This window comes from Aythya marila (genome assembly GCF_965140915.1).
Source record: "Aythya marila genome assembly, chromosome: 1".
Taxonomy (NCBI): domain Eukaryota; kingdom Metazoa; phylum Chordata; class Aves; order Anseriformes; family Anatidae; genus Aythya; species Aythya marila.
In genome coordinates, this window is record NC_139042.1 from 101,445,713 (window position 1) to 101,469,572 (window position 23,860).

At 39.3% G+C, this 23,860-nt stretch overlaps 2 protein-coding genes across 3 annotated transcripts in view; one reads left to right on the forward strand and one right to left on the reverse strand.

Annotated features, from left to right (window-relative positions):
* Window positions 1–3,289: 3,289 nt before the first annotated feature.
* On the reverse strand, window positions 3,290–12,680 carry MRPL39 (mitochondrial ribosomal protein L39). Of its 2 annotated transcripts, XR_014316751.1 has the most exons (11): window positions 12,558–12,680; window positions 12,062–12,268; window positions 11,547–11,686; window positions 10,971–11,070; window positions 9,196–9,263; window positions 7,792–7,904; window positions 6,699–6,764; window positions 5,612–5,765; window positions 5,457–5,512; window positions 4,646–4,693; window positions 3,290–3,425 (listed from the first exon to the last, which is right to left on the reverse strand). XR_014316751.1 is itself a non-coding variant. In XM_082751680.1 (10 exons), exons 1-10 carry the CDS (start codon window positions 12,607–12,609, stop codon window positions 3,339–3,341), a joined length of 1,035 nt encoding a protein of 344 aa, XP_082607806.1. In that variant the 5' UTR covers window positions 12,610–12,680; the 3' UTR covers window positions 3,290–3,338. The 2 variants fall into 2 exon arrangements, 1 of the variants encoding a protein (XP_082607806.1); XM_082751680.1 differs by lacking the exon at window positions 5,457–5,512.
* Window positions 12,681–19,493: 6,813 nt separating this feature from the next.
* The window catches only part of JAM2 (junctional adhesion molecule 2), a 35,936-nt gene continuing 31,569 nt past the window's right edge, over window positions 19,494–23,860 (forward strand). Inside the window, exon 1 of the mRNA XM_082783058.1 lies at window positions 19,494–19,760. Within this exon, the coding sequence (XP_082639184.1) occupies window positions 19,706–19,760 (55 nt within the window). The 5' untranslated portion in view covers window positions 19,494–19,705. The remainder of the gene's footprint in view (window positions 19,761–23,860) is intronic.

Below are 23,860 nucleotides of genomic sequence, written 5' to 3' on the forward strand. Positions count from 1 at the left end.
TCTGCATTTTGGAAAAGTTTAGGGTCGTCTTCTTTCTTTCTTTCAAACACGATGTAGAGGTGGCACAGAATGTGGAAAGCAATGGAGCTACTATGGAGATATACAACAATGAAGAAGGCTAGAGATCCCCTCCCCATCTTTCCCACGTAATCAGAACATGTCTAGTATCATCTTTTGCTCATGTATGTTGGCCTAAAATCTCCCTGTCCTCCCCTTTCTCCGTCATTTGTATTTTGCAATATGTTTTCTTCCTAGAACTCTCCTTACCTCTAGCTGGATCTGCATTTCTTTTGCACACAATAAAAATTTGCTCTTTAAACCTGAAAATTAATCTAATAAGAGGGAGAAATAGCTAAGGAGATGATTTTGTTCACTCTTGTAGTCTCTTTTGTCTACCTACCCTCCCCTAATCCCTGTAGTCTCTAGATTATAGCATTCAACATAGAAAAACAGCAGGATCTACTTTCTTGTCTCTTTTTGAACAGACCTACTATAACTTCTTTGGGTTATTTCCAATGTAGAAGATGGGCCCAGGCCACATGGCAAACAGATCTAGAATCTAGACCAAGACAGACCTCTGCCATACCCAAGTTCATTGTGGTACTTTTATACTACTCCACAGCTTTAAATTTGGTACATAGGTCATTTAATACTTCCAGGTGTGTGTCTGAGCAAAGATAAACAGCCAACCAAGTGGGTGCCACCCTGCAGTTCAACAAAAGATCAGAAATTTTTAGAGCAAAAAGGCAGATGAGGTATTATCATAGTCTAGCCATTTAACATTCCTCTTGGGTAGACAATTTTGGCATTTTATGTGCCTAAAAGTAACGATAAAATACAGGAGGCTCTGAGCTCAAGGACCATATGTCCCCATCACTCTATGGATGCCCTCATCGCTGAGCAGCGTCTACATTTGTTCTCGTGCTTAATCTAATTCTGGACTTTTTCATAATTGCTTCATACAGACTGGGTAGGGAGTACTCAGAGTAACTTATGGCCTATCCCAAAACAACCCCACAGATGTTTCCTCTTGTAACTATGGCTCTGAACCTCTCTCTGGCTAGATGTGAAATTGAGTCTACATCTACGTTGAAAAATGCTGTCAACCACTATGCTGGTGGTAAGAGAGAAGCAGACACTACCTTCTGTTACCTGGTTCTCTTTTAACTACTGTCTTCTACTTCTTTCCAAACACACCTTCCAGCTCAACCTCTCCCAGACGAGCACCTGCCTTCTGGATTCCACTACCTAAGCCAGAATGCAAGTTAGCACCAAGTTCTGGAGCAGCTCACCTTCCCACCTTCTTACAAACAAAACTCCTAAGATTGGGGGAAAAATAAAGGTATCCCTCAACAGCCTTAACAGTTCTCAGTAACATAGCTCCACACTTGCAAAGTCCCCTTTCCAAAGCTTCACCCACAGGGAGGCAGCACCTCACATCCCAGAGCTCTGAGGCCTGCCGACACCACAGCAGTGCTGCCAACTAAGCAGCCATCAAACAGAAAAAGCTAGAATAGAGAAATTCACTCCCTACACCTTTTAGCCTAGAAATTTACCTTCGTTTTTTTTTTGTTTGTTTGTTTTTGTTTTTTTTTAATACTACATAAATTGGGTTTTATTTCCCCCCCCCCCCCCCCCAATTTTAAGCTGGGTATATAACCAGCTTGAAATACAGAATAGGAGGCCTAGATCAGTTCCCACTTCACTGTGGGTTCATCAGAGACAGTAGGTACCTCAAAAAAAAAAAAAAAAAAAAAAAAAAAGCACACATTTTCTCACCAATGTCTGCTTTTTCAGTAGCACCAGAGCAACAGATCCAAAGCCAAAGTATACTGCAGGTTACATTTAAAAGAAACACGAGTATTCAGAACAGAGATCACTTCTAGTCTTAAGAAAATAAATAGAATGTGAGAGTGTATTCATAACGTAAACCTTGTATCCAGAATCCTTTTTTTTTTTTTTTTTTTTTTAAGTAAGTCCAACACTATTAAAGAATCATCTGCAATACTAATTGAGAGGAAAAAGAGTTCTTCAAATGATCTGCGAGGGTGTGGGTTATATTTCAAGGATGTGTTGCACTTAACATGAAACTATACTACAAGGCATAGCCTGTTACTATACTGACAGGCTTCATTGTAAGACAGCAAATTTGAATAGCTAGATCGTGTCACACACAGAAATGCCTAAGAGCAAACATATTTTAACACATAAGTAGACTTTGTGCAATTTCACCAGCTTTTATCATTTGTATTTCTTCTTCTGTGCTCTGACACATTTAGCATTTATTTCCTTATTAGTTACTGTAGATTCATTAAGCTAGGTAAGATTTCCTTACTTAAATGTTTTACTTCTCTTGCAAAACTGTAGTATCAATCGATTAGAAAGCAAGTGATGCAATTAATGGTAAAAGCAGTAAGTGGTATAAAATTCAGAGAAAATATTTGCATTTCACATAGTAATAGAATAGTTTCTGGTATGAGAGAAGCTCTGAGCTAGTAATGAAAATACAAAATGTCAGAAAGCATTATCCAGCAAAATCCCCTTGTGAAATTTAACTGAAGCCACTGTAGTTAAATATCAAGGAATGAAAATGCATAATAAATCTTACTACGGTGGGGATGTGCATAAGACTACATTCCTGGTATTGTTCTGGAAAAAGATCTTTAGAAGTGATACTCTTTAACTGCTCTTGTACAGCGGACAATTAATAAGCTCAAAGAACTTCTCAGTTTCTACATTCAGCTATTTTTGTACTCATAAAGCAATGGTAATTATGCACTAAGCTACTGAATGGAGTCTTTTGAATAGCAAATACAAAAGAATCTAATTTAAGTTGACAAAATTAAAATTGGGAAGTAACCGTTTTGTAACCCTTTATGGGCTTCTGGAAGTTTTTGTTTAAGACATTGCCTTATAATGCATTATCTAATACAGTAGGCAAAGAAGTCACTGGAATTTCATTGGGAAACTCCAGCAAGAAAAACAGCATGTAAAGAGATAGCCTAAAAATGTGGTCTTGAAATTGTTATCAACTTTAAAAAGGATGCCTAAAGCACACTAATCAGAAAGGACAATATCTGGACACATACTGTTCTTGAGAACTCATTTAGAAAATGAGTTAACACAAATGAGATTTTTAGAAAAAAAATCCATGCCTTTCTAACAGGGACAGAAAATTGAAATTAAAGTAGACTGAAATGTATGATACCAGCTTTGTACCTATTCACAATTCAGGTCCACAGAACTGAAATGAATTAATGAAGACAGTTTCACACGTAGCACAAATAAGCCATGTAAAAAAAAAAACAACATTTTATTATGTACATTTAGAGGTTAATTTAGATTGATAAAGTTTTTTCTTCTTCCATTCCACCTTTTTCCTCATGACTTTCTGCTGCTGCTTCCACAATTTTCTCTTCAGTGACCTGCAGAAAAATAACAAAATTGTTATTTTTATTAAACATGACTTAATTCTAGATCCTGGAAATCCTCCCCTCACACTGTCAGTGTAGCAAGAAAGACAACTGTTGTCTTCAGAAGTAAACAATCTGGACAAGAAGCATCTGCAAACTAATTTCATTTAAAAAAAAAAAAAAAAATCATGGACTAGACTCTGAGAACATCCTTGGCTAACACATTTCAGTAGGCATACTGTATTTTTTCTCTCTTTTGCTCCAAATCCAAATAAAATATTTGTTCTGAACATTCAAAACCATCTGCTATTTAATTCTCACAACAATTTCCTAGGTTTAATCATGCTTTGAAAGTCGGTCTCTGGTTATATGCAGCTTATGATATTTTATTGTTCCATTTATTGAAAAAATTTGCCTTTTTGCTTTTATTCGGTCAGTGAAAAACTTCTCTTGGATAAGCCCATTTCAACTTGGGAACACTGTTTGGCAGAAGAGTATTTGCAAGAAACTTTTATTTTCCATTCAGGTTTTTAATGGAGAAAAATAAACCAGTGCATTTATGCAGTTTACTGAGATAGTATTTCCTTTCGTCTCCAGTAGTTTCCACCTAGGTTCACCCAATGGTAGATTTTATCCCTGCATTTAGTTATTAAAATTATGTTTGCTTGTGTTCTCTCAAGCCTGTGACAGAAAACTTACTATTACCTAAAATCTAGGTAAGTATAAATACATTACTCCAATTTTAGTTTTCTTATTTCATGTTCATGATTAAAACAGGAAAAAGAATATTTTAAGTTCTACACACGTGGTATCAACATAAATTCTAGAGATTAATTTGAAAAATACTGATGTAGTTTAAAGTGATACTTTAAAACAGATTAGGGATTATTAAAAAGCAGACAGCTTCAGTCATAGATGATAAGCCTGACAGAATTTGCTCCCGTCATTTAGAATATTACAAAATATCGGTTGAACACTGCATGTTTTTTCTAAATGGTACAATACACTTCAGCAGTCAGACATCAAAAACAATACCAGATAATCTTCTACTACAAAGCAGTTAAATTTCATGTGCATCCAATTTTCTTCATCTGTTTCTTCACCTGTTCCATTCTTAAAGATATGTTACTGAGGATATTACCCATCTCTAATCATTCAAATGCTACTCTATCAGAGCACCTTTTTTTTTTTATATATATATATTTAAATCATATTTCACCACTGAGACTTACCAGCCACTTTGATCTTTCCAGCAGTTTGTGCCACACAGTGTGGTGAGCCTGTAATGAATGTCATTAAATGATATTACTAGAGGAAAAAAAAAATATCTTACTATAGATTAGATTCTGACAGGTTTATAGAAAAGATGTAACAAATACTAACGATCTCTATCCATACGTTACAGCTTATTACCTCAGTGTCCAGTTTGCCCAGTTTGGGAGGATTGAAGAGGGCTTGAAATTATGTTTACTTATGACATTCATCCACTGTGTAAAATCATTGAGGCGGTAACAGGCAAAAATAGTCATTAAAATCTTATGACTGGGAAAGATAAGGAAGGGTACACAGAGGAGGGCAAGAAAGACGATGCCCAACTTGTAAAGTTCCCCAATGGAGACAGTAACACACGTTCTAGACCATAGGCCAAGACAATACAAGTCAAAAGAAATGGGAAGGAAGACTCTTGCCTCCAGTTATATTTTTGCAGAGCCTTTCATTAAAATAGATTAGTGATGAGATTTGCTGTTGTTACAAAGTTTTATTTTGGTATCATGAAAGACTCCTGCATCATGATTGTCAGTTCAAAGTTCTATTCTTTCCTGAATGAATTAACATTGCCAGCAGCCTCGATTTCAGATGATCAGCATGCACTACGATAAACAATTCACTAAGGCAAGGGGAATGAAATAGCCATGCAGCAATTGTGCAACCAAAATCATGCTTTCGGTATTGAAAAAAAATAACGTTGGGGTGCTCTGACACAAGCTTTCAAGCTCTGATTCCATAGCCATTATAGTTCCAAGTCAATTGAACCCCAAATACCCGATGAGGTCATCATCACGGGCCATCACCTTCTGCTACTCATCCTCCTCTCATCTCTGTATTATTCCAATCAAAGCATAGAATAATGATCAGAAAATATGCCAAATGCCCTAACTTTAAAAGAAAAGAAAAATTACAGAAAATGCATTAGTTACCCTCAAATGGACTGGCAGGGACACACCCTGAAACCTCCTTATCAATTCAGATTGGTTAGTCTGAAGATTGTGAGCTGCTGTTATCTCATACTGGAAACAGAAACTTGTCCTTGGAATGTGAGGGCCTTCACTAACATCCACAAAGTCACCAAACCTGATGGAAGTCAAAAAAAGGAAAAAAGAAAAAAAAAGTTATGACAAATATAATCAAAGAGAATTACAATCCTATTTATTTTTGGTTAGCAAAATCCTATCTACAGAACAGTTCAAAAAGGATGAAAGAAAATCCACAAAAAATCCATAAAAGAAAATCCCAAAACAACCCTCAACACATCCCCAGTTCTGGATTTCCTGAAGTAAACATACAGGTTACATAATGTCCTAATATTAATTTATGAAATTTAAATCCCAAATCCAGAAAGATAATCCCTAGTTTCTCAAATTTTTGAAGCCACATTGACTTTAATAGTGGGTTAACTTTGCAATTCACTAGAATAAGGTTTGTCCCCAAGATCACACATTCTGAAGAACAGTTTGCTTACTACCTGCACAGGTTTTTCCCTTTCACATCCTGGAAAGTTGTAAATCGATTAAAAAAAGTGAGACAAGAGGAAGATGTACAGCAAATGAATACTCAGAACAAACATCTCCCAGCAATCAACAGGCAAGCCCATCTACCCTCTTCCTGAACAAGCTGGAGGGTAGGAGGAAGGAGAACAGACACAACACGGTTCTAAAATTTCAAGAACCATCATGGCAAAGGCATCTCTCCTTTAAAAAGATTTGGACTCCAAAATCAAACATGGTTTAGGCATCTAGAAAACTGAGTATCACCAGCCTAAGCGAGTCACAATGTATAAGATTGAGCTATAATAAAAGCTTCCTTCCTCCAGCCTAAGAACTTTACATCTTACACTGCATTCCAAAAATCAGCTCCATTCCTATCTCCAACACTTTGAACACAAACGATTTTATTTTTAAGTTAAAAGCCATCATAAATAACTTACTCTTTTTACTTGCAGATACTACTTGTAATACAACCAAACTTTTCAGCGAAATATTACAGAATGAGTTCAGTTTTGCTCACCTATGTAATGTTATAATTCCTTCCATGTTCTGAGAAGCCTTCTGTTCTATCATCTCCATTTTGTATCTGATCAAGACAAAAAAAAAAAAAAAAAAAAAAAAAGATTAAAATTTCTAACCTTTAACACCAAGTTCTTATAAGAATTCTTAACAGATTGATTCAGGGAACATTTTTTAAAGTTGTATTGGTATTTATGAGAGCTTTGAAAGAAATTAAACTCTTAATTTTATATGCCAGTGTGTGTTGATATGTTTCATAAAGCATGTATGTAAGACCTAAACTGGTCTTATGCAATGCGTGGTTCTCAACAACTGATCACCTGCAAGATGTCAAAAAGTAGTCTCTGCTCTTTCTACAAACTACACGTAAATCAGCTCAGTTCCTATCTGCTGTAAATGCTTTGCCAACCAACATTGTAAAGAGATGCTAGTTGGTATGTCACATAAACATTATTAAGCTAAAAACAGTATTTATTTTGGTCATAACTTTAGCTTCAAGCAAAATTTTATTTTGGTTCACAAAATGACAAATAATTTATCATTTTCCCCCACTTCTCTCCAACTACCAAAAAGCTGTGGACCAGGTCATTTTTCCAAAACATTGCTTAAGTGGTCTGTCAGCTAAAAAAAGTGTTTTGAACAGGCCTTTCTATAACGAAAGGCAGTGTATTTTACCCATTTTCCCTACGTAGAGCTCAAAAACTGCATTTCATCAAATCTGCATTTCAAGATACCAAGATATGAAAAAACTTGAATATGAAAGCCTTTCAGCAAAAGCTTAAGGTAACTAGCATGCAAAAAGTCTAATCACCAGAGCTCCAGTTTAAAAGTAATGAAATCTTGAAGCTCAATATTAAACTTAGAAGCCTACAATCTTTCCATTTCTCACAAAACTACCTCCAGTAAAGGTGTTGGCCTCTGGAGAGAACATTAAAAATGTAATCAGCTAGTGGAACAAAGACAACGGAGATGTGTTTGAGTGCAATCAGAGCAGTGGGAGATGTACCTTCTTACTTCACCTATCACATCTTATGCAGAGATTTAGATGAATTTATAATTGCCTTTCTAAAAGGAAGGCACATTCATACACTTACTTGTTATGCTGAAACATTTCACGTGCTACTTTTGCTTCAACCTGTAGTGTTTCGAACGGCAGGTCTTTATAAATTAGCTTACTAGCATCCTTTGTAAGAGAATTGAAGTTGTCCTAAAAAGTGGTTGAAACATAAAACTGTCACCACTATTCAGCTGTACTGAATAGACATAGGAAACACTAAAGATTAGTCAAAATGACATGGCCCATCTGGTATAAATCCTAAATATAAGAATACTACTATAGGATTGTAATTCTTACTATTTATCAGCAACATATTGCTAAGGAACAAATCAATAGGCATTCTCCCATCAGAAACAATATACATGAATCGGAGTTAAAAATCCTCTGTTTTCTTAGCATAACATATGCACATGCAGTCTTGACACTGATCAATATTCAGTTATATATAAAATATCCTGTTTCCCATAGTCATGATCCCAGTTATAAACAATATCCACTCTGGTGGAATCAAAAGAAAAAAACTATTGAATAACTACGAAATGCACTGCCTCATTCCAGAATCCAAAGCTTTGTACACGCAAATTTGTTGATAAATAATAAACTGTTACTAGGAAAAATTGCATTTACTGTGTCACTTATAAAGTAACTTAGTCTGAAATATTTTAACCAGAAGATTATATTGAAGAAAAAAACACCTGTATTGGACTAACACTGCTTTGTTAGCCACACACACCTCTGCTGATACTTCATCATGAGAACAAGAATAGGCACCATACAAGTGAAACATTTGTGATCACACCAGTTACCAAACTGTTAGGAGTTTGTACATGATTAGATTTTATAGAAGTTTGTAGATGATTAGATTTACCAGAGAGCATGAAATATAAGCAAGCTATTGAGAAGAGTTTCAGCTGAATGTGCTCACAGTTCTTTTACAACAATAAATTGATTGTGCTGTAAACTAACAGGTGAAAATACGTCCTTACTGTCAGAGGGTTTTACTCATACAGTCTATAAGCCTATGGTCACATCTACACTACCAGGCAAGAGTAGTTAAGTAGGAGTGGGTCTGTACAGTAACATGGATGGCACTTAGGTCCCAACAGCCATACCAACTGTTTTTGGAATTATATTTCAGATCAGAGCTACCTATAGACCTAAAACCTGTAAGTACCTGGAATACAGCTCTGGATTTTATTGCATCTGAAAAAATGTAGTTTGTGTGCTGAGAGCACTCTTCAGCGTGAGCCAGTATATGATAAATGAAGAGATTTAGTTTCTGAAGTGTATTCCTGATGTTTAAAAAAAAAAAAAAAAAAAGAACAAAAACCCCGCTACCCCACTAACCTCTCCCACTGCCAAAAAAAAAAAAAAAAAAAAAAAAGCAATGGACGAAAATGTAAGCTACAGAGCTTTTTGAGCATTAAGTTATTGTGCTTACTTTTGTTGGCTGCCAGTCATTCAGTCTATTGTCCAAAATTACATCATAACAGAAAGCTCCAGAGATCACTGAAATTCCAAAAAGAAAAATACTCTTATTTCTAATGAAGTACATATTTCACTGCCATATTATAGTCTTACAGATGTATGAAAATTAGTAAGAAAAACACAATCTTAAGAAATAGATAAAGAATAAATTTTCAGCTGTGATTATACAGTCAAACAGAAGACTAAATCTGTATCATTTTAATTTCACTGAATGAGAAATATTCATTTTAAATGTGCTTTAATTTAATTTTGATATAATACATACCCATTAAAGGAAACAAACAAAAAAAACTATATTGCTTCCCAAAAACACTGAAAAAGACAATAGACTTTGAAAATATTTCACAGTATTTTCACATCATATACTAAATTTGCACCATTCAACTGTAAAGAGAAATTTATTGCACAGATAAATCAGGCAATATTAGAGCTAAACTAAGATGTTCATCCATGACACGTACTTAACACGAATTTCTGTGGTAGTCCTTAAAGTGCTTTTTGTGTATATTCATCAAGCTATTGACATATTAATAATCAAGCTTATGAACCTAGTAAGCTCATGCTATTTCTACACATACACTCTAATGATGCAAATTAGTATATGCAAGATTATTCCAAATCCTGTCAGAATTGAAATATCCACTCTAAACCTACCAATCAAGACAAGTGCTGAAATGACTAAAAAGGGAATCGATCACAGGAAGGCTCCAAACAACAAACCACATTCTTATATATCGAATATATAATTGTGTGGTAGGCTCTCTTATTTATAAGAAAAAATATCTCAAGTTGGAAGGGTCCCACAAAAATCATCAAATCCATGTAGCCTCCTTCCTAGTGCGTTTGCTAATTTTAGTGAATCTTGGGTCACAGGTGTACAAACATCATTAACAACCGACTTCAATGATCTTGCAACTTGAGTTATTAAAAGTCACCATTTATACATCAAATGCTCATAGGGTTACGTAGTTATTTGGACAAATCCCACAGAAACACATCAAGTCTTCTAAATATATTACTCATGTAACTTCATAATCAAAAGGCTATGCCCTTAAGTTACTAACTTAATCTATGTAGTCCAAAGCGGTCTGAAATTCAGTTATTATATAGACCAATCTTCCACACAATGAAGAAGTTGTTTTCAGCCTGATGAATGTAAGCTAAAGAAATGCTGGTACATCACACTCTTCTTCTTATAATTACTCTTCCAGTGGAGCACCAAGAGGATATATTCCCTTGCACCTTCTTCCTTCTCCCCACCAATAATGTCAGGCCAAATAAGCTTCTGGACATTTTAAAAGTGTAATACAAAGCTAAAACTTTAGAAATTTGGAAATACTGCAAAGATTTAATCCTCAGTTTATCAACTGATATTAAAAAAGCAGTTTAGGAAGACAGGCTTCTGTCTTTTCTCCAGTCCATTCAATGGCCTTCAAAGCAATCACACAGCTTAGCAGCTATGTAGAGACCACTGAGTTGTCACAGTTTAAAGCCCATCATAACGTTCAAAGCCTTAACACAACCAAAACAAATTCTGGATTACTTCAACGCACCCATCACATCAAATACAAATAAAGGCTGCAACAACAGCATTTAATACATATAAAAACATTAAGTACCTTCAAAAAATGGAAAAAGAGACTGATTATTTTTTTTTGTAACATAATTACACACTCACTTAAGAAGCAGTGAAAGACAAGATGATCAACAGTAAAACGTTTATATCACCTGGCACTTCTGGAGCTTTAACCAGATTCACAGAGTACTCATCCTTGAATGCCTGCTTTAACACACATGCCATGATCATGGCACAGGAACGCCAGTAGGCCTATAAAGAGAATTACAAAACACAGGATTATTACTTAGAACCTAACAACCTATACCAAATGAACATCAGCTATCCAAAAAAAAACCACCAACATTTCATTGAATGAGGCACAAACCTAGATGTCTACCCTACCATTACTTTCTTTAGAATGTAGACTTCTACTTGGAGATGATTAAAACATCCATTGAGATAATCAAAATTGCACCTGAAAGGCAAGCCAGATGTTTCCCTTGGGATATTTAAATCTCAGATCATTGAATCATGCAAGAATATAGGTTGAAAAGAACGTCCACACATCACCTAGCCCACACTGTGGTCCAGCTAACAGTAACTGTGAGGTGCCAACCAACCGTTAAAAATATTGAAACTTTCACAACAAAGTTCAAGGAGGCAAATGGACATGGCACTAAAAGGGTCATACAGAATCAAGAAGCTGCAATCAGGGTCACCTGCAATGAGGTATGATGGAGGCTTACCTTGTTCACTTCCTCTGGATCTTCATCTTTGAATGTAAGGAACTGAATTTCACATGATTTGGTCAAGGGTCTATACATGTCCCAGACTTCACCATCCACAAGAGCTAGCACAGATTTCTTGCAATGCCATTCACTTAAGTCTGAAGAAAGTGAAAAACACGTTACACAGTTCTTAGTATTGCTCTTCAGAGTCAACAAATTATTCCCCTGCATTTGCAACAACAATCTGCAAGTGTTTTACCACTGTAAATGACTTAGAAGGATAAGCTGCAGATAGAGCCTAGAAAAATTAACCAGTTTATGCTGATGTATTTTGAATCAGTAAAATGTATTTTAGATCATGAAGTTCACAGTACAAATATACTATAAATACAAATACTCTGAATGGACATCCCTTGCCTTGGTCATTACAAGGTCTACAACACTAACATTTCAAATCTGGAAGGCAAATACTTCAACAGGCAGCCTTATTTACACCCTCAGTGGCACATTAGCTTAGGAGCCCGTTCACTTACGCATGGCACAGTTGTATGGAGTAGACAAGGCTTTGTTCATTATAAGCAAACTGCCAGGGTGAGATTTTCCAGTGTACTTTACTTCTATTTTCTCAATTCGTGGATAAAGAGATAGCTGTCTCTCCTTCTCTTTGGTAAAGAGCTCGTTGCGCATCTGAATAATTTCCTCCGATGTCAGCCGAGAAGCTGATGGTGTGGATACAAACCCTGGTAGAAGAAATTACGTAAAGTGAGCAATAAACAGTTTTTGAAACCTCTTTACAAGTCCGTTTCTGCAGAAAGGCGAGCATTCAGCAAAGTCACCAAACAAACAAAGCGATGCAACCCTCTCAAGCAGCAAAAACTTAATTTAGCGTTATAAGTGTAAAGGGGTCACCCGGCCGGGCACGGTCCCTGGAAGCGACGGCCGCGGGACAAGCCCGCAGCCGACACGACACGACACGACACGACACGACACGACACGACACGACACGACACGACACGACACGACACTCACGGCGTGCCTCCCGCCCGGCCCGCAGGCAGCGCGCGGCCCAGCGCGCCGCCATTTTGCGGTCGAGCCCCGCCGCCCCGGTGCCGCTTCCCCCCGGCTCCGCTGGAAACGGCGGCGGCGGCGGCTCGGTTCCGGCCGCCGCTCCGTCCTCGGCCGCCAGGCGGCACCGCGGGGCCGGGAGCGAGGACCAGGCAAAGTTAAAATTGGTGAAATAAGTCACGATTTGTTCCCGTGTCTTACAATTCTAATGGAGATGGTTGTCAGCCAGATCCCCCAGTGGCAAAGACAAAACGGCCACCAGGAATGCTAGCGTCAAAACAGCTACACTGACATGGTGCCATTAAAAAATAAATAAATAAAAAGCTGTAATTAAACTCAGCATCCAAAAAATTAAATGTGCTAATACCGGCCACGGACAGTAATGGGCAGGGAATTTTCCACTGTGACCGCAATGGGCTGCGGCCAGGTGAGCCCCAGGGCTGCTGGCTCCTGCTGCTGCGGCACCTGGCGCTGGCAGCCCTGCTCACCAAGGCTGTCATCCAGAAAACCAGGTGTGAGGGTGGCTGTTCCGGCCCTTCATCACGTTATTTGATAGAGACAGATTTTTGGCAAGTCAAACAATGTGCTTCCTCACTTTTTGAAACAAGTTAAATACAAGTTATTTTTTAGCGCAGCGGGCACATTGTAGTGTATATACACACAACCCACAGTTGTGTGTATATAACAGTTTACAAGTGAAAGGTCCTTAGAAAACACAAAGATGCTGTTAGTACTTACATCATTATCACTCAATTCTGCCAGTTCAATTATCTTTTTATTCTGTGGCTTGAGGATTCATAAGCAGTCACTGATTACATCACATAATCTTTTTTTTAATTGAAAAATGTTTTCAAGATACACTATAATAAGAATACAAAAAGAATATTTTAGTTTCTGAGGATGTCAATTCAAAATGTCTGGAGAATGAAAGAGAAATAAGCTCTATTCTGTCACTCTTGAATGTGCTGTTCACTTGACTCGAATGACTAGAGTCAAATTCCATTTGATACTGCACATTACTTTGACAGTCTCTCTAATTTAAATTCCTATCTCTAAATCTTTTTTATGAATATATGCAACTCTTATTAAGGTTCAGGAAAATGGTGGTGGCATATCTGTTCCCTGCTTCCACTTGCTTGGTGAAGCTCTGGAAGTACAAAGAGGATGAAAAGCCTCCTGGGCCTTGTAGCACGCTGCAGGCTTTGGGAGGAGCATGGCCACGACCCTCTGTGTTCTGGTAATCCCTGGCCACAGAGTGACAGTGCAAAGCTTTACCCCCCAGTGGAAATCAAAAGATATCTGAAGCTGCTGGACATTTCACTCGGGGCTCACCTGCCAAATCTACAGCCCCCGGACAAAAGCAGAAAAGAGGAACAACATTGGCATCAATCTGGGGTTAATTACAAAGTTCAGTCTTCAAGCTCATTTTTGATACATGATGCTACAGCTGGCTCACAACTGTAACATCATTTACTTCTGTGTGTTTACTTGAGGCTTCTGTGATAGAGAAAAAAAAAAAATCACAAACCCACCACAATGCTGGGGCCTGAGCCGAGGCCTGGTTGGGGATTATGCTCAGCTGCCCAGCATGGCCCTGCCAGCAGCCGGCAGGGGGCTTACAGGCCTGCTTTAATCCCCGAGCTATTGATCTGTCTGTCAGTGCCCCAAAACTAAGGCCTTCTGACTGAAAAGTACGCTGGGAGGGGTTTGGCTGAAGGCCAGAGGCTTTTAGCACGTCACAACACTAAGCATGTCTGTGGTATGGAGGAGGGACAGGTAATAGAAGCAGAGAAAAAGTGGTCCAAAATAATTGCAAGGCATGAGTCTTCATAAAGCTGTTTGACTTTCACGGAAACCAGAAATAGTATTTTATAATGTGCAGAAAATGGGAGATTGATCTATGAGGCAATCTCCCCGTCCGTGCTTTTACACCACCATGTGTGACCCATTGGCAATTTGTACCTGACAAACCATGGCTGCTGGTGGCCCTGTGGCTCCCAGCCCGGTCCTGGGCTTGCTGACAGATCACTGCAGGAGCAGCATGGCCCTAACAAAGCCTGTCCCTCCGTGTGCCCATCTCCCTCATTTCTTATCACTCACCCTCTGGGCACACCACTGCAGCAGAGTCTTACAATGTGCTGAACACAAGATCACTCAACAGATACACGTTACAGAATGAGTATTTCTCAGGGATTTGGGTTTTGTTTGTGTTATTTCAGTGACTTGGCTTAAAGTACAGCTTCATATACACATGCCTGTGCACAACAGAGGTGGTAGCAGTAATTCATGGCTGGAGGCAGCAATTTCTTTGTAAGACAGTGTGATGTATAACTACATGTTCTTGAAAAATGTTTTAAATACAATTCTGAATCTACCATCAGCAGCATCCTTGCTATCATGTTCCCCACTGTTGCTTAAACGGAATCACAAAACATCCGACAACGCCACCTACTTTGGTAGATATTTTTTAGAAGTGTACCTTTGATTGCTACTGAACTACTTGCTCAGTGACAGTAATCTTTCAAGTTCAGTTGAAAAAACAGAATGAATACTGTACTCTGCAAGTCAAAGATAAAACTATACAACAGATTGGGGGGATATTCAGGAAAAAAAAAAAAAAAAACTATTGAGAACAAGTAAGATGTATTACTGTTTTCTTCTTTTAGCCTCACATTTTCTCTTTCCTGATTCTAGCTTGGCTGCCACATTAGATATGCAACATTTTGACAGTCTCATAGAGATATTATGTTGTATCACAACGCTCACTTTGATCTCATTCATTATGAGATCATTATTAGGCAAGTAATTTACAGCATAGTCTGTCTCTAAACAGCCATCAGCGACAGCTTCATTGGAAAAAAAAGAAAAAAAAAAAGTATTTGTGCTTTTTTGTTTGTTTTGTGTTTTTTTTTTTCTTTTTTTTTTTTTTTTTTCTCAAAACTATACTTGCAATTTTCAGTTTCAAAGTGGAAAACAAGAAGATAATCTGCCAGCTAAATCAGTTTTTTTTTTTGTTTTTGTTTTTGTTTTTTTTCCAGACAGCAGTTAAAGCAATTAACATGAAGCAGCAAAACAAATTAACAAAATGCCACAGAAGTAGAAAGGAGACAAGGCCTACTGTATCTGGAGGATGGACAGCTGTTAGAGCAATACTCAGAACATTATAAAAAACTAGGTGTGGTGACACTGAAAATTGCACAAGAAAAAACTTCCTCCTTAAAGTGTACCATATCACATACACGGTTGCTAATAATTCTTCATACTAAGCGCAAAGCTTTCAAGCTGGATTCAGTGTAGTTCAGGCTGTTAGTCTGGGCACAACCTAAAATACATAGCACATTGATCAATGAGTTTCAGAAACAAAATTTGTTACATGGAGTGTGGAATAAGTGTTTTGGTGATTAAGTTCATTAATTAAGTGGAATCTGCTTTAGCAGTTTTACAAAATAGAATTCCATCAACTTGTCTCATTGTCGTGCCCCCAATCACACCAGAACAATCACTCTACAGCTGTTTGCTTCAGTCTTCAGCACTTAGGAGAACACACATGACAACAATTTGATGTACACGTAGATTCAACCCATATATATGCTATAGCATCTCTGACCACCTCAAACGTAATGTTTCTAACTATGGAATTATATTCAAATGGTTCTTCTTGATCAAAACTTAAATAATGTAAATTGCAATAACAATCATCCCTGCTACTGTCCATGTAAAGATATGGATATGCTTTTGCATAGGAGCACTTTTTTTTTGCATGTCTTTCCCTCTCGTCCTCAGTGGCTCCATCTCCTAAATCTTTCCCCTTAGTCCTTTCAGTTAACAGCAGTCTCAGTGGCCTACCATAGCTCAGCTTAGAGACACAAAGAAGTTTAAAGAAAATGGGCTTAGGAAAGCACAGGAAGAAAAGGGAAAGGCAGTGCAGACCTATAATCCTCTGTGCTTTCCCTGATGTTTCACTCCACAAACAAGAGATAACCTACTCACAGATACAGCAATACTACCATCACCAGATTAAAAATACGTAGTTGCTTGCATGAAACTATGCTTACAGTAGCTGGTGTACTTAAAGTCAAGAAGTAAACTTGAAATATGTCAGGTTTATGCCTGAATGGGATATAGTGGGGAAGCATGGATTTCCATTAAACTTTTGTTTTACTTTTGATGGCAGTACAAGGATGAATATTCATTAGTTCTTCCATGACTGTCTTCTAGTTTGGCATTTGTAAATGAGTGATTACACAGGAATTAAATCTTACTCTTCTGTTAATTAAACAGCCAGTTCTCGTAGCACAGTACTTTTCCCCCATTACAAGTTGTTCTTGTTTTTTTTTTAAAGATGAGGAATCATAATCATCTTCCTTTCTTACGTATCTGTAATGTGATTATTTGCATTGCAATGCCTTTAAGCCAAATTCAGCATTTCTAAGTTGTTGTATTCATTTTTTCATTATAACTCAAAGTTATTCTAGAAATCAGCACAGCAAAATAAATATAGGGTGGTTTTGTTCCTGCTGGAAAAAAAAAAAAAAAAAGACATTCTGAATGGAGAAATCACCAAAAGGAGTCATTTTTAATATAGATTAATTTCTCTGTATTTGATTTTATCATCATGCAACTATAAAATGTTAAACACTCTTAAGATGATGAGTTTTGACTTATGCTATTTCAGAGAGTTTTTGCAAATTAATTTTTGAAACCTTTTTTTTTTTTTTTTTCCCCACAGAGCTCTTTAACACAGTGGTGATACCCTAACAGAATAGTATTGTAATGAAGAACTTGTAATGTTAGATTATTGTCTGCAGTCAGTTGTACTATAGTTTCATTAAATGATGAAGGAATTCCATTGTAAGGTAAGAATGTGGATTACTCTAACAAGTCATCTAATGAAGTAGGTGTAAAGTTTTGGTTTATGAATAACTAAAATCATTAAGAAGCAGTTAACTTTGAAATCATATTAAACTTCCACACAATTCTTAAAGGCTTTTGTATGCAAAGAACTTGACTAGAATAGTTATTACAAAATAAGATAGCTATCTTTGACCTGCATTCTCTGTGCAGATGCTAATTATAGACTATTTTTATTATTCTAAAAAGGAGTCTGCATGGAAAGCTCTCCCAGAATAACTGTTAAATGGAATATTTTGAACAAATTGTTTCATGTTGGGCTCTCTGTGTTGCTTTAATGAAACTATTTTTACTGTTTTACTGCTTTTAACTTTAAAAGATTAAGCATATTGATAGCAGTCTTGTACTCTTCTAACAAAGTATTTACAGATTTTTTAAGAATACCATTTTCAGCAAATACAGAAAAAGTATATATATTAAGTGAATTATATGCATTGCAAGTGTGTTTTTTCCAGAGCATTCTGTAAATGCATTAAAAATATTCATATTTAATTGTTTGTATTTCCAGCAATTGTATAAAGCAAGCAGAGAAGCCATGATCCAGTTATTGCTGAAATAAAAGAGGGGAATGCAAAGAAACTGTGAAAACAATATGAAACTGTACTAGAATGCCAGAAAAAATGTCTTGTACATTAGACAATCTTGTACACTAGGTATTTCTTTTTCTTCCAAGAGAAACAAAATAGTGAAGGGAAAAAAAAAAAAGGGGGGGGGGAAAAAAAAGGAATTTTACTCTGACCTCATGCTTATATAAACCCAAAGCATTTAAGTGGATTTACTGTGGTATGAGTCATGCTAATGAAATCCAAATTAAATGCTATATATGAGTCCATGTATTTGGGCTATTACAATTATAACTGAATATTTACTGGGGTGGAAACACTACTGTAGCTAAACAGGATACCTTACCTCTTCATTCTCGTTATCAATTCATGGCCGTTATATTGGCTTCAGTAGCTATTCTATAAGCTACCCCTTAACTTAAATCCATACTGCTCTTTCTTAATATTCCCCACCTCTGTAACTTTTCCCCCATGCTCGTCCCATACAGCGGTGATACTTACTTTATATATATATATATGTATATATATATGGTCTTTTATTTTTCAGAAATATTACTCGTATTCTATATACATTTTTGCAAGTGATAAATTAGCCAAGAAGACTTAAAGAGTATCATGGCATCCTACTTGTTTGGTCTCCATTAAAATAGCTGCTAGATGCTTTATTTATAAATATTTTTTCCTCATTTTGCCAGTCTAAAAATACAGCCAGTGTTGCTGCTCTGATTATCAAATACTTGTGATACTTTTCCTGTTAGAGAGCCATATTACATCCACAGTAATATATTTGGAGATGTCATCAGAAACGACTCAGATGCACCACTGACTGTCACGATGAGGCACTTTCCCCGATTCATAAATTTAAAGGGCCATTGCAGCCCGTGTGTATTTGATGAATGATTTGCTAAGCTCATACCAACTCTCAATAAAGAAGGCTTTGCAGGTGACCGCGTGGTCCATCTTCTGTCGGTTTAGGGATGCACCCTACAGCAGGTGGCATTTTGTCCACTCACTGTGAGCCTGGCAAGCTCTACCTCGCCACCACAGTGCCAGCAGCATCCGCGCTGCAGTTTTGTTTCACAATTTCGCCCTGTTGGGGCTGCTTCCATCCAGCTCCTCTCCACACTGGGCGGGTTTCACTGGGGGAAGATACTGCAGGCAGAGGCTGGGAACCTCTCCTGCGAGAAGTATAAGCTTTTAGGAAGTTTGGCTTCGATTGCGAAAAGCTTATCGTTTATTCTGTGGCAAGAAACGTCCTTCAGCTCATGAAGAGCTCACACCTCTGTGTGTGTTTGTACGTGCGTGTGCTGGAGCCACCCGCTCCCACCTGCTGCCCCGCCCGTCCCAGCGGGCCCCGAGCCCCAGGCCGCCTCCGTTTTGGGACCGGGAGGGACCGGCCCGGAGCCGCCCCCCCCGGAGCCTGGCACCGCCTCGCCGGGGCGAGGGCCGAGCCCCCGCTGCGCTCTCGGCCGCCGGGCGCCGGCTGAGGGGCGGCGAGGCGAGGCGAGGCGAGGCCGGTCCGCTCCGCTCCGTGCCGCCCCCTCCGCCCCACGCCCCGCCGCAGCCGGCGTCGCCCCGCGGGCGGCGATCGTCCGCTGCCGCCCGGGGGTGCGGGGGGGAGCGGCCGCTGCCGGGAAGATGGCGAGCCGCAGCCTCCGCCTGCTGCTCCTCGGCTCCTTGGGGGTCCTCTGCTGTAAGTCGCCGCTCCCCCTCTCCTCCGGGGGCACGTACGCGCTCTGTCCTGTCCTGTCCTGTCTGTCTGTCCGTCCGTCGGTCCGTCCGCCTGCCCGCGCTGTTGTCCGCCTCCCCCGGGGCACGGAGCGGGGCAGCGGCCCCGGCCCCAGCCCCAGCCCCGTCCCGGTGCCGGCGGGCAGCAGGGGGCGCCCCGGGCAGGGCGAGGGGGGCGCCGAAGCCGCCGGGTCCGTCGGGGGGAGCTGCCAGGAGCCCCCCGCGTCTGCCAGCACTGGGGCTGCGCCCCCCTCCCGGCCCCTGGGGGACAGGGGGAGCGGTGCCTGCTGCCGGCACGGGCTGGTGCAGCTCCAAAACAGGCGTGCGTTTGCAGTGCGGTGGTGGTCCTGTTGCGTGACTCGTTAAAAACAGCGAGAGGAAGCGTTGAAGTTGGGGAGAGCTGCCCCGCTCAGAAAGCACGTGGGAGCGAGTGAAAAATCGCTGCCCCGAGGCGGTGGGTCGCTCATGCAGCGTTACCAGCGGCAGCCCTGCCTGCCCCGAGACGTGCTTGCAGGTCGCAGTGCACCCTGCGCCTCCTGGATGCTGGTGCCCCGCTGCCGCAGATGGGAAAGAGGCTGTAGGTGGAAATAATGCCCTGAAAAGCACGGCGTGGCACGGGCTTGGTGAGACCTGGGACCCGCACGGGATGGGCGCTCAGTCTGCTGTGGATGTGGGACCGTGCTGATGATGCTGGGCGATTTGGTGTTTAACTCCGCACCTAGCAGAAACCTGTGTGTGTCTGTGGAAAATCCTTTTGTTGCAGAGGAGGAACGAGTCTGTCCTAAGAGGACAGACTTTTAAATGACATACGCATTGCTAGTGCTTGGGGTTGGTGGCAGTTTTCTTTTCCTTTCTCTTCACTTGTACAAGACCTTACGGAAAACTTGGTTTATTTTGATGGGCAGCTAGTGTAGGCTTTCTCTTTCATATAATAAATTTATTTAAAAAATGAAAGTTTTTTGATCTTTTTTTTTCATTTCATGGTGTATATATGACTGGATAAGGCTGCTATGGGTTTTTTGGTGACTGGTTTCAGCGTGTTCAGGCTGCTCAGCTGTTGGATTTATTGTGTCCATTGATGGTGCTGGCTTTGACCACTGTGGAAATGTTACAGGGTGATTTGGAAGGAGTACAGTGGATCTGGCGCCTAAATTGTTGGCAGGCTCACTTTTTTTTTTTTTTTCATGCTTCTTTTCGCTATTCCCAAGAAAATGTCAGATGGGGAGAACTGAGTTCACCAGCAAGGTGCTGATAAGATGTTGCTACGTGAAGAAAGCAACTGTAGGTGGGTGTGCAAATGCTGATTGTTTGTGTGAGTTGGAGAAAATCCAGGCAGAAAAGGCAGCCGGGAGTCTGCTGCTCCTCCTGCGGCTGCAGTGTGTTCACATGAACAATAAGACTGAGTAATACCGGCATCCCAGTCAGATGTTGAGTAGTTTCTCATGTAGGGCAGGGGTTCTGCCCATTCCCCATTAAGGAGGAAAAGAAAGAAGCGGGTTGATACCTTAAGCGTGTGAGCATTGTATTGTGGAGCAGGTGTAGAGAGCTTGCTTGGTAATTTAGCTGTAGAAATTTAAGAGCCATGTAAGTTGATCATAGGAAATCAGCATAGCCAAGAACAATGCTGAGGTAGATGGGGTCTTTTTGGTGAGAACCTACTAGGAAATACCATTGACCTGTAGAAGTAGTGGTTTCTCTTGCGTTAAAGCTTATCCCCTTTAATTTAGGGGAAAGTTAGGGAGTTTGAGATCATCAGTCAGCCTTAGTCTGCGTGAGATCAATAAACTTATGTTATCTGTGAAAGTTTTCAAAGGTGCAACAGGGTAAGACTTGTGAGTTCTGTTGATGAGAGAGCTAGAAAACCTACAGAAATGCTTGCTGTTAATAGCCGTGGCTACCATTGAGGAGATGGTGTATACTGATAAACTAGCCCTTTTGTGAAGCTTCTAGGCCTGCCTTTTTCCTGCCTTACTGTAAGTGAGAAATTAAATTTAAGCTGGTGATGCTGAAAACAAATTCAGTACAATGTGTCTGTGCGAGGACAATGCAGAGGCAATAAACAGTCTTACATAAACATTTGATGGAGCTCACAGGGGTAGTTTGATTCTGCAATAAATAAAAAAAAAATAAAACCTCACCTTATTTTGGCTTTAAAGCAAACATTCTTTAGCGCTCAGGAATCTTTCAGCCAAATACAGAGGTTCTAGGTCAAAAAAGTCACGTCTCCACCCTCAGTCTCCTCCAAGAACTTACAAAGCATGAGTGTATTAGCTGTAGGAAATGACAGTAGGGCTGGAAGTCTTTAAAGTGTGCTTTCCATATTATACATGATAATATTGTCTCAATGTTGAGAACATTATCAGCCCCCTGTCTTCTATCGTACCTTCTGTGTTTGCTGGATTAACTTTTGTAGGGAGTTATAATTTCTGAATTAGAGTCCTTATTTGGGTGAGACAGGATTTCTTAAACTTGCTAGGCTGCATACTTCCCTAATATCTCTACAAAATAAGGCTATGAACCATGTTGCTTACTTTTTTATTGTTATTATTTGGAGAGGGAACAGGGGCAGCCCCAAAAGAGACATTCAAGGACGGTTCCTTCTCTTATTCTTTTAGTTAAGAAGTGACATTTCTTTGCAATAGAAAACAGCTTTGGCTGTTGGCCTACAAACCTGCACAGGCTCTCAGGCACCATAATATAGGGTGTCAGATGGCTTTAAATACCAAGAAGCAAATGAAAATTAACTATAGAAAGTGGCATTTGTTTCAAATGTTCAGCCTAACTTTTTTTTTTCCCACTTTGAACTGTGGTGACACTGCACAAGATACTAGAATGCTTCCAAAAAGGATAAAAAATGAGGACTTGGTTGGAAGACTAAGGCTCACTCTGCCATATCCTTAGTTCAGGTTACTGGCCCCAAAGCCTGCTATTGGACATGCAGAAGAAAAAATGAAGATGAATGCCTTCATTCATTGCATATGCGAAGCAGGAAATGCACCTTTACTATCATGTCAAGACAGTCACAATTCCCCCTATTTTCTTCTGTTTAAGGTGACTGTATGCAGGTGGTGGACTTGCTTTTGCTGTTGCTTAGCCTCCATGGTCCTGTTCTCTTGGCTTTAATGCTGCAACAATTCTTTATTCATGTCATAGGACATGTATTTCTGGTAATTGTGATTACCATAGGGCATCTGGCATCTATAATGAGACTTAAAATTACCAGTATTATTAGCAAATCTAATTGAGCCTGGATGAGGTCTTCTTGTTGGCTATTTAACTGAATTACACCAAGTATTATTATTATTATTATTTGTAATATTTCCTCTATGATATCTGAATTCCCCACTATAGAGTATTTTGGCAGCAGCATGCTGGCTGCCAGGTTCTGCTGCAGGAATTGGCTGATGACATAGCAAAAGAGGAAGAACTCACAAGTACTTGAACTTTGACTTCATCTTTTCTCTTTAGTTAACTGACTTAAAACTTGTAGGCTCATCTTTCATGATTTAGAACTACCAAGCTTGTCTGAGGTCACTGCCTAACCCCAAATGTTATTGGGGATACATGTGTGCAGACCTGTTTTTAAAGAAATACACTGAAATTGTTAGAGCTTTTTTACATACGGCTTCCTCAAAGGGTACCCCAAGTTCTCTTGTTTCTTTTCAGATGCCGGTGGTTGTGAAAGAGGCAACTATTTTTATATACGGGAGAATCTTCTTGTACAACTAATACAAAAGAAAATTCAGCTCTCATACCATTTCATAGGAGTGTAAAATAGTGATGCTTATTCACCGAAGACAGACATTGACATGTATGTAAATCTTCTGCAGTAACAGTAAGCAAGCTTCCCTTGTTAGATGGGGAGGTGTAGGTTTAGGCTGTCAGAGCATTTGGAGGGGCAGAAACAATTATTAGTTTAGTTGTGGAATCAGGATCTAAAAGTATGTTACAATCTACGTAGATTTCACCAACACTCTAAAATGTCATCTTTCCCTCAGAGCCTTTCTGAAGACAGTCTATTTGTAATCAGGTCCTTACAAGAGGCAATCCCATTTACTTCTCTCA

Coding starts and splice junctions, on each gene's coding strand:
- MRPL39 (XM_082751680.1), bottom strand. CDS start 12,609: ATGGCGGCGCGCTGGGCCGCGCGCTGCCTGCGGGCCGGGCGGGAGGCA. Junction 9,264..10,970: donor TAAAGCTCCAGAAGTGCCAG/GTGATATAAACG, acceptor TTGGAATTTCAG/TGATCTCTGGAGCTTTCTGT. Junction 6,765..7,791: donor GAAATGTTTCAGCATAACAA/GTAAGTGTATGA, acceptor TGTCTTGATCAG/ATACAAAATGGAGATGATAG.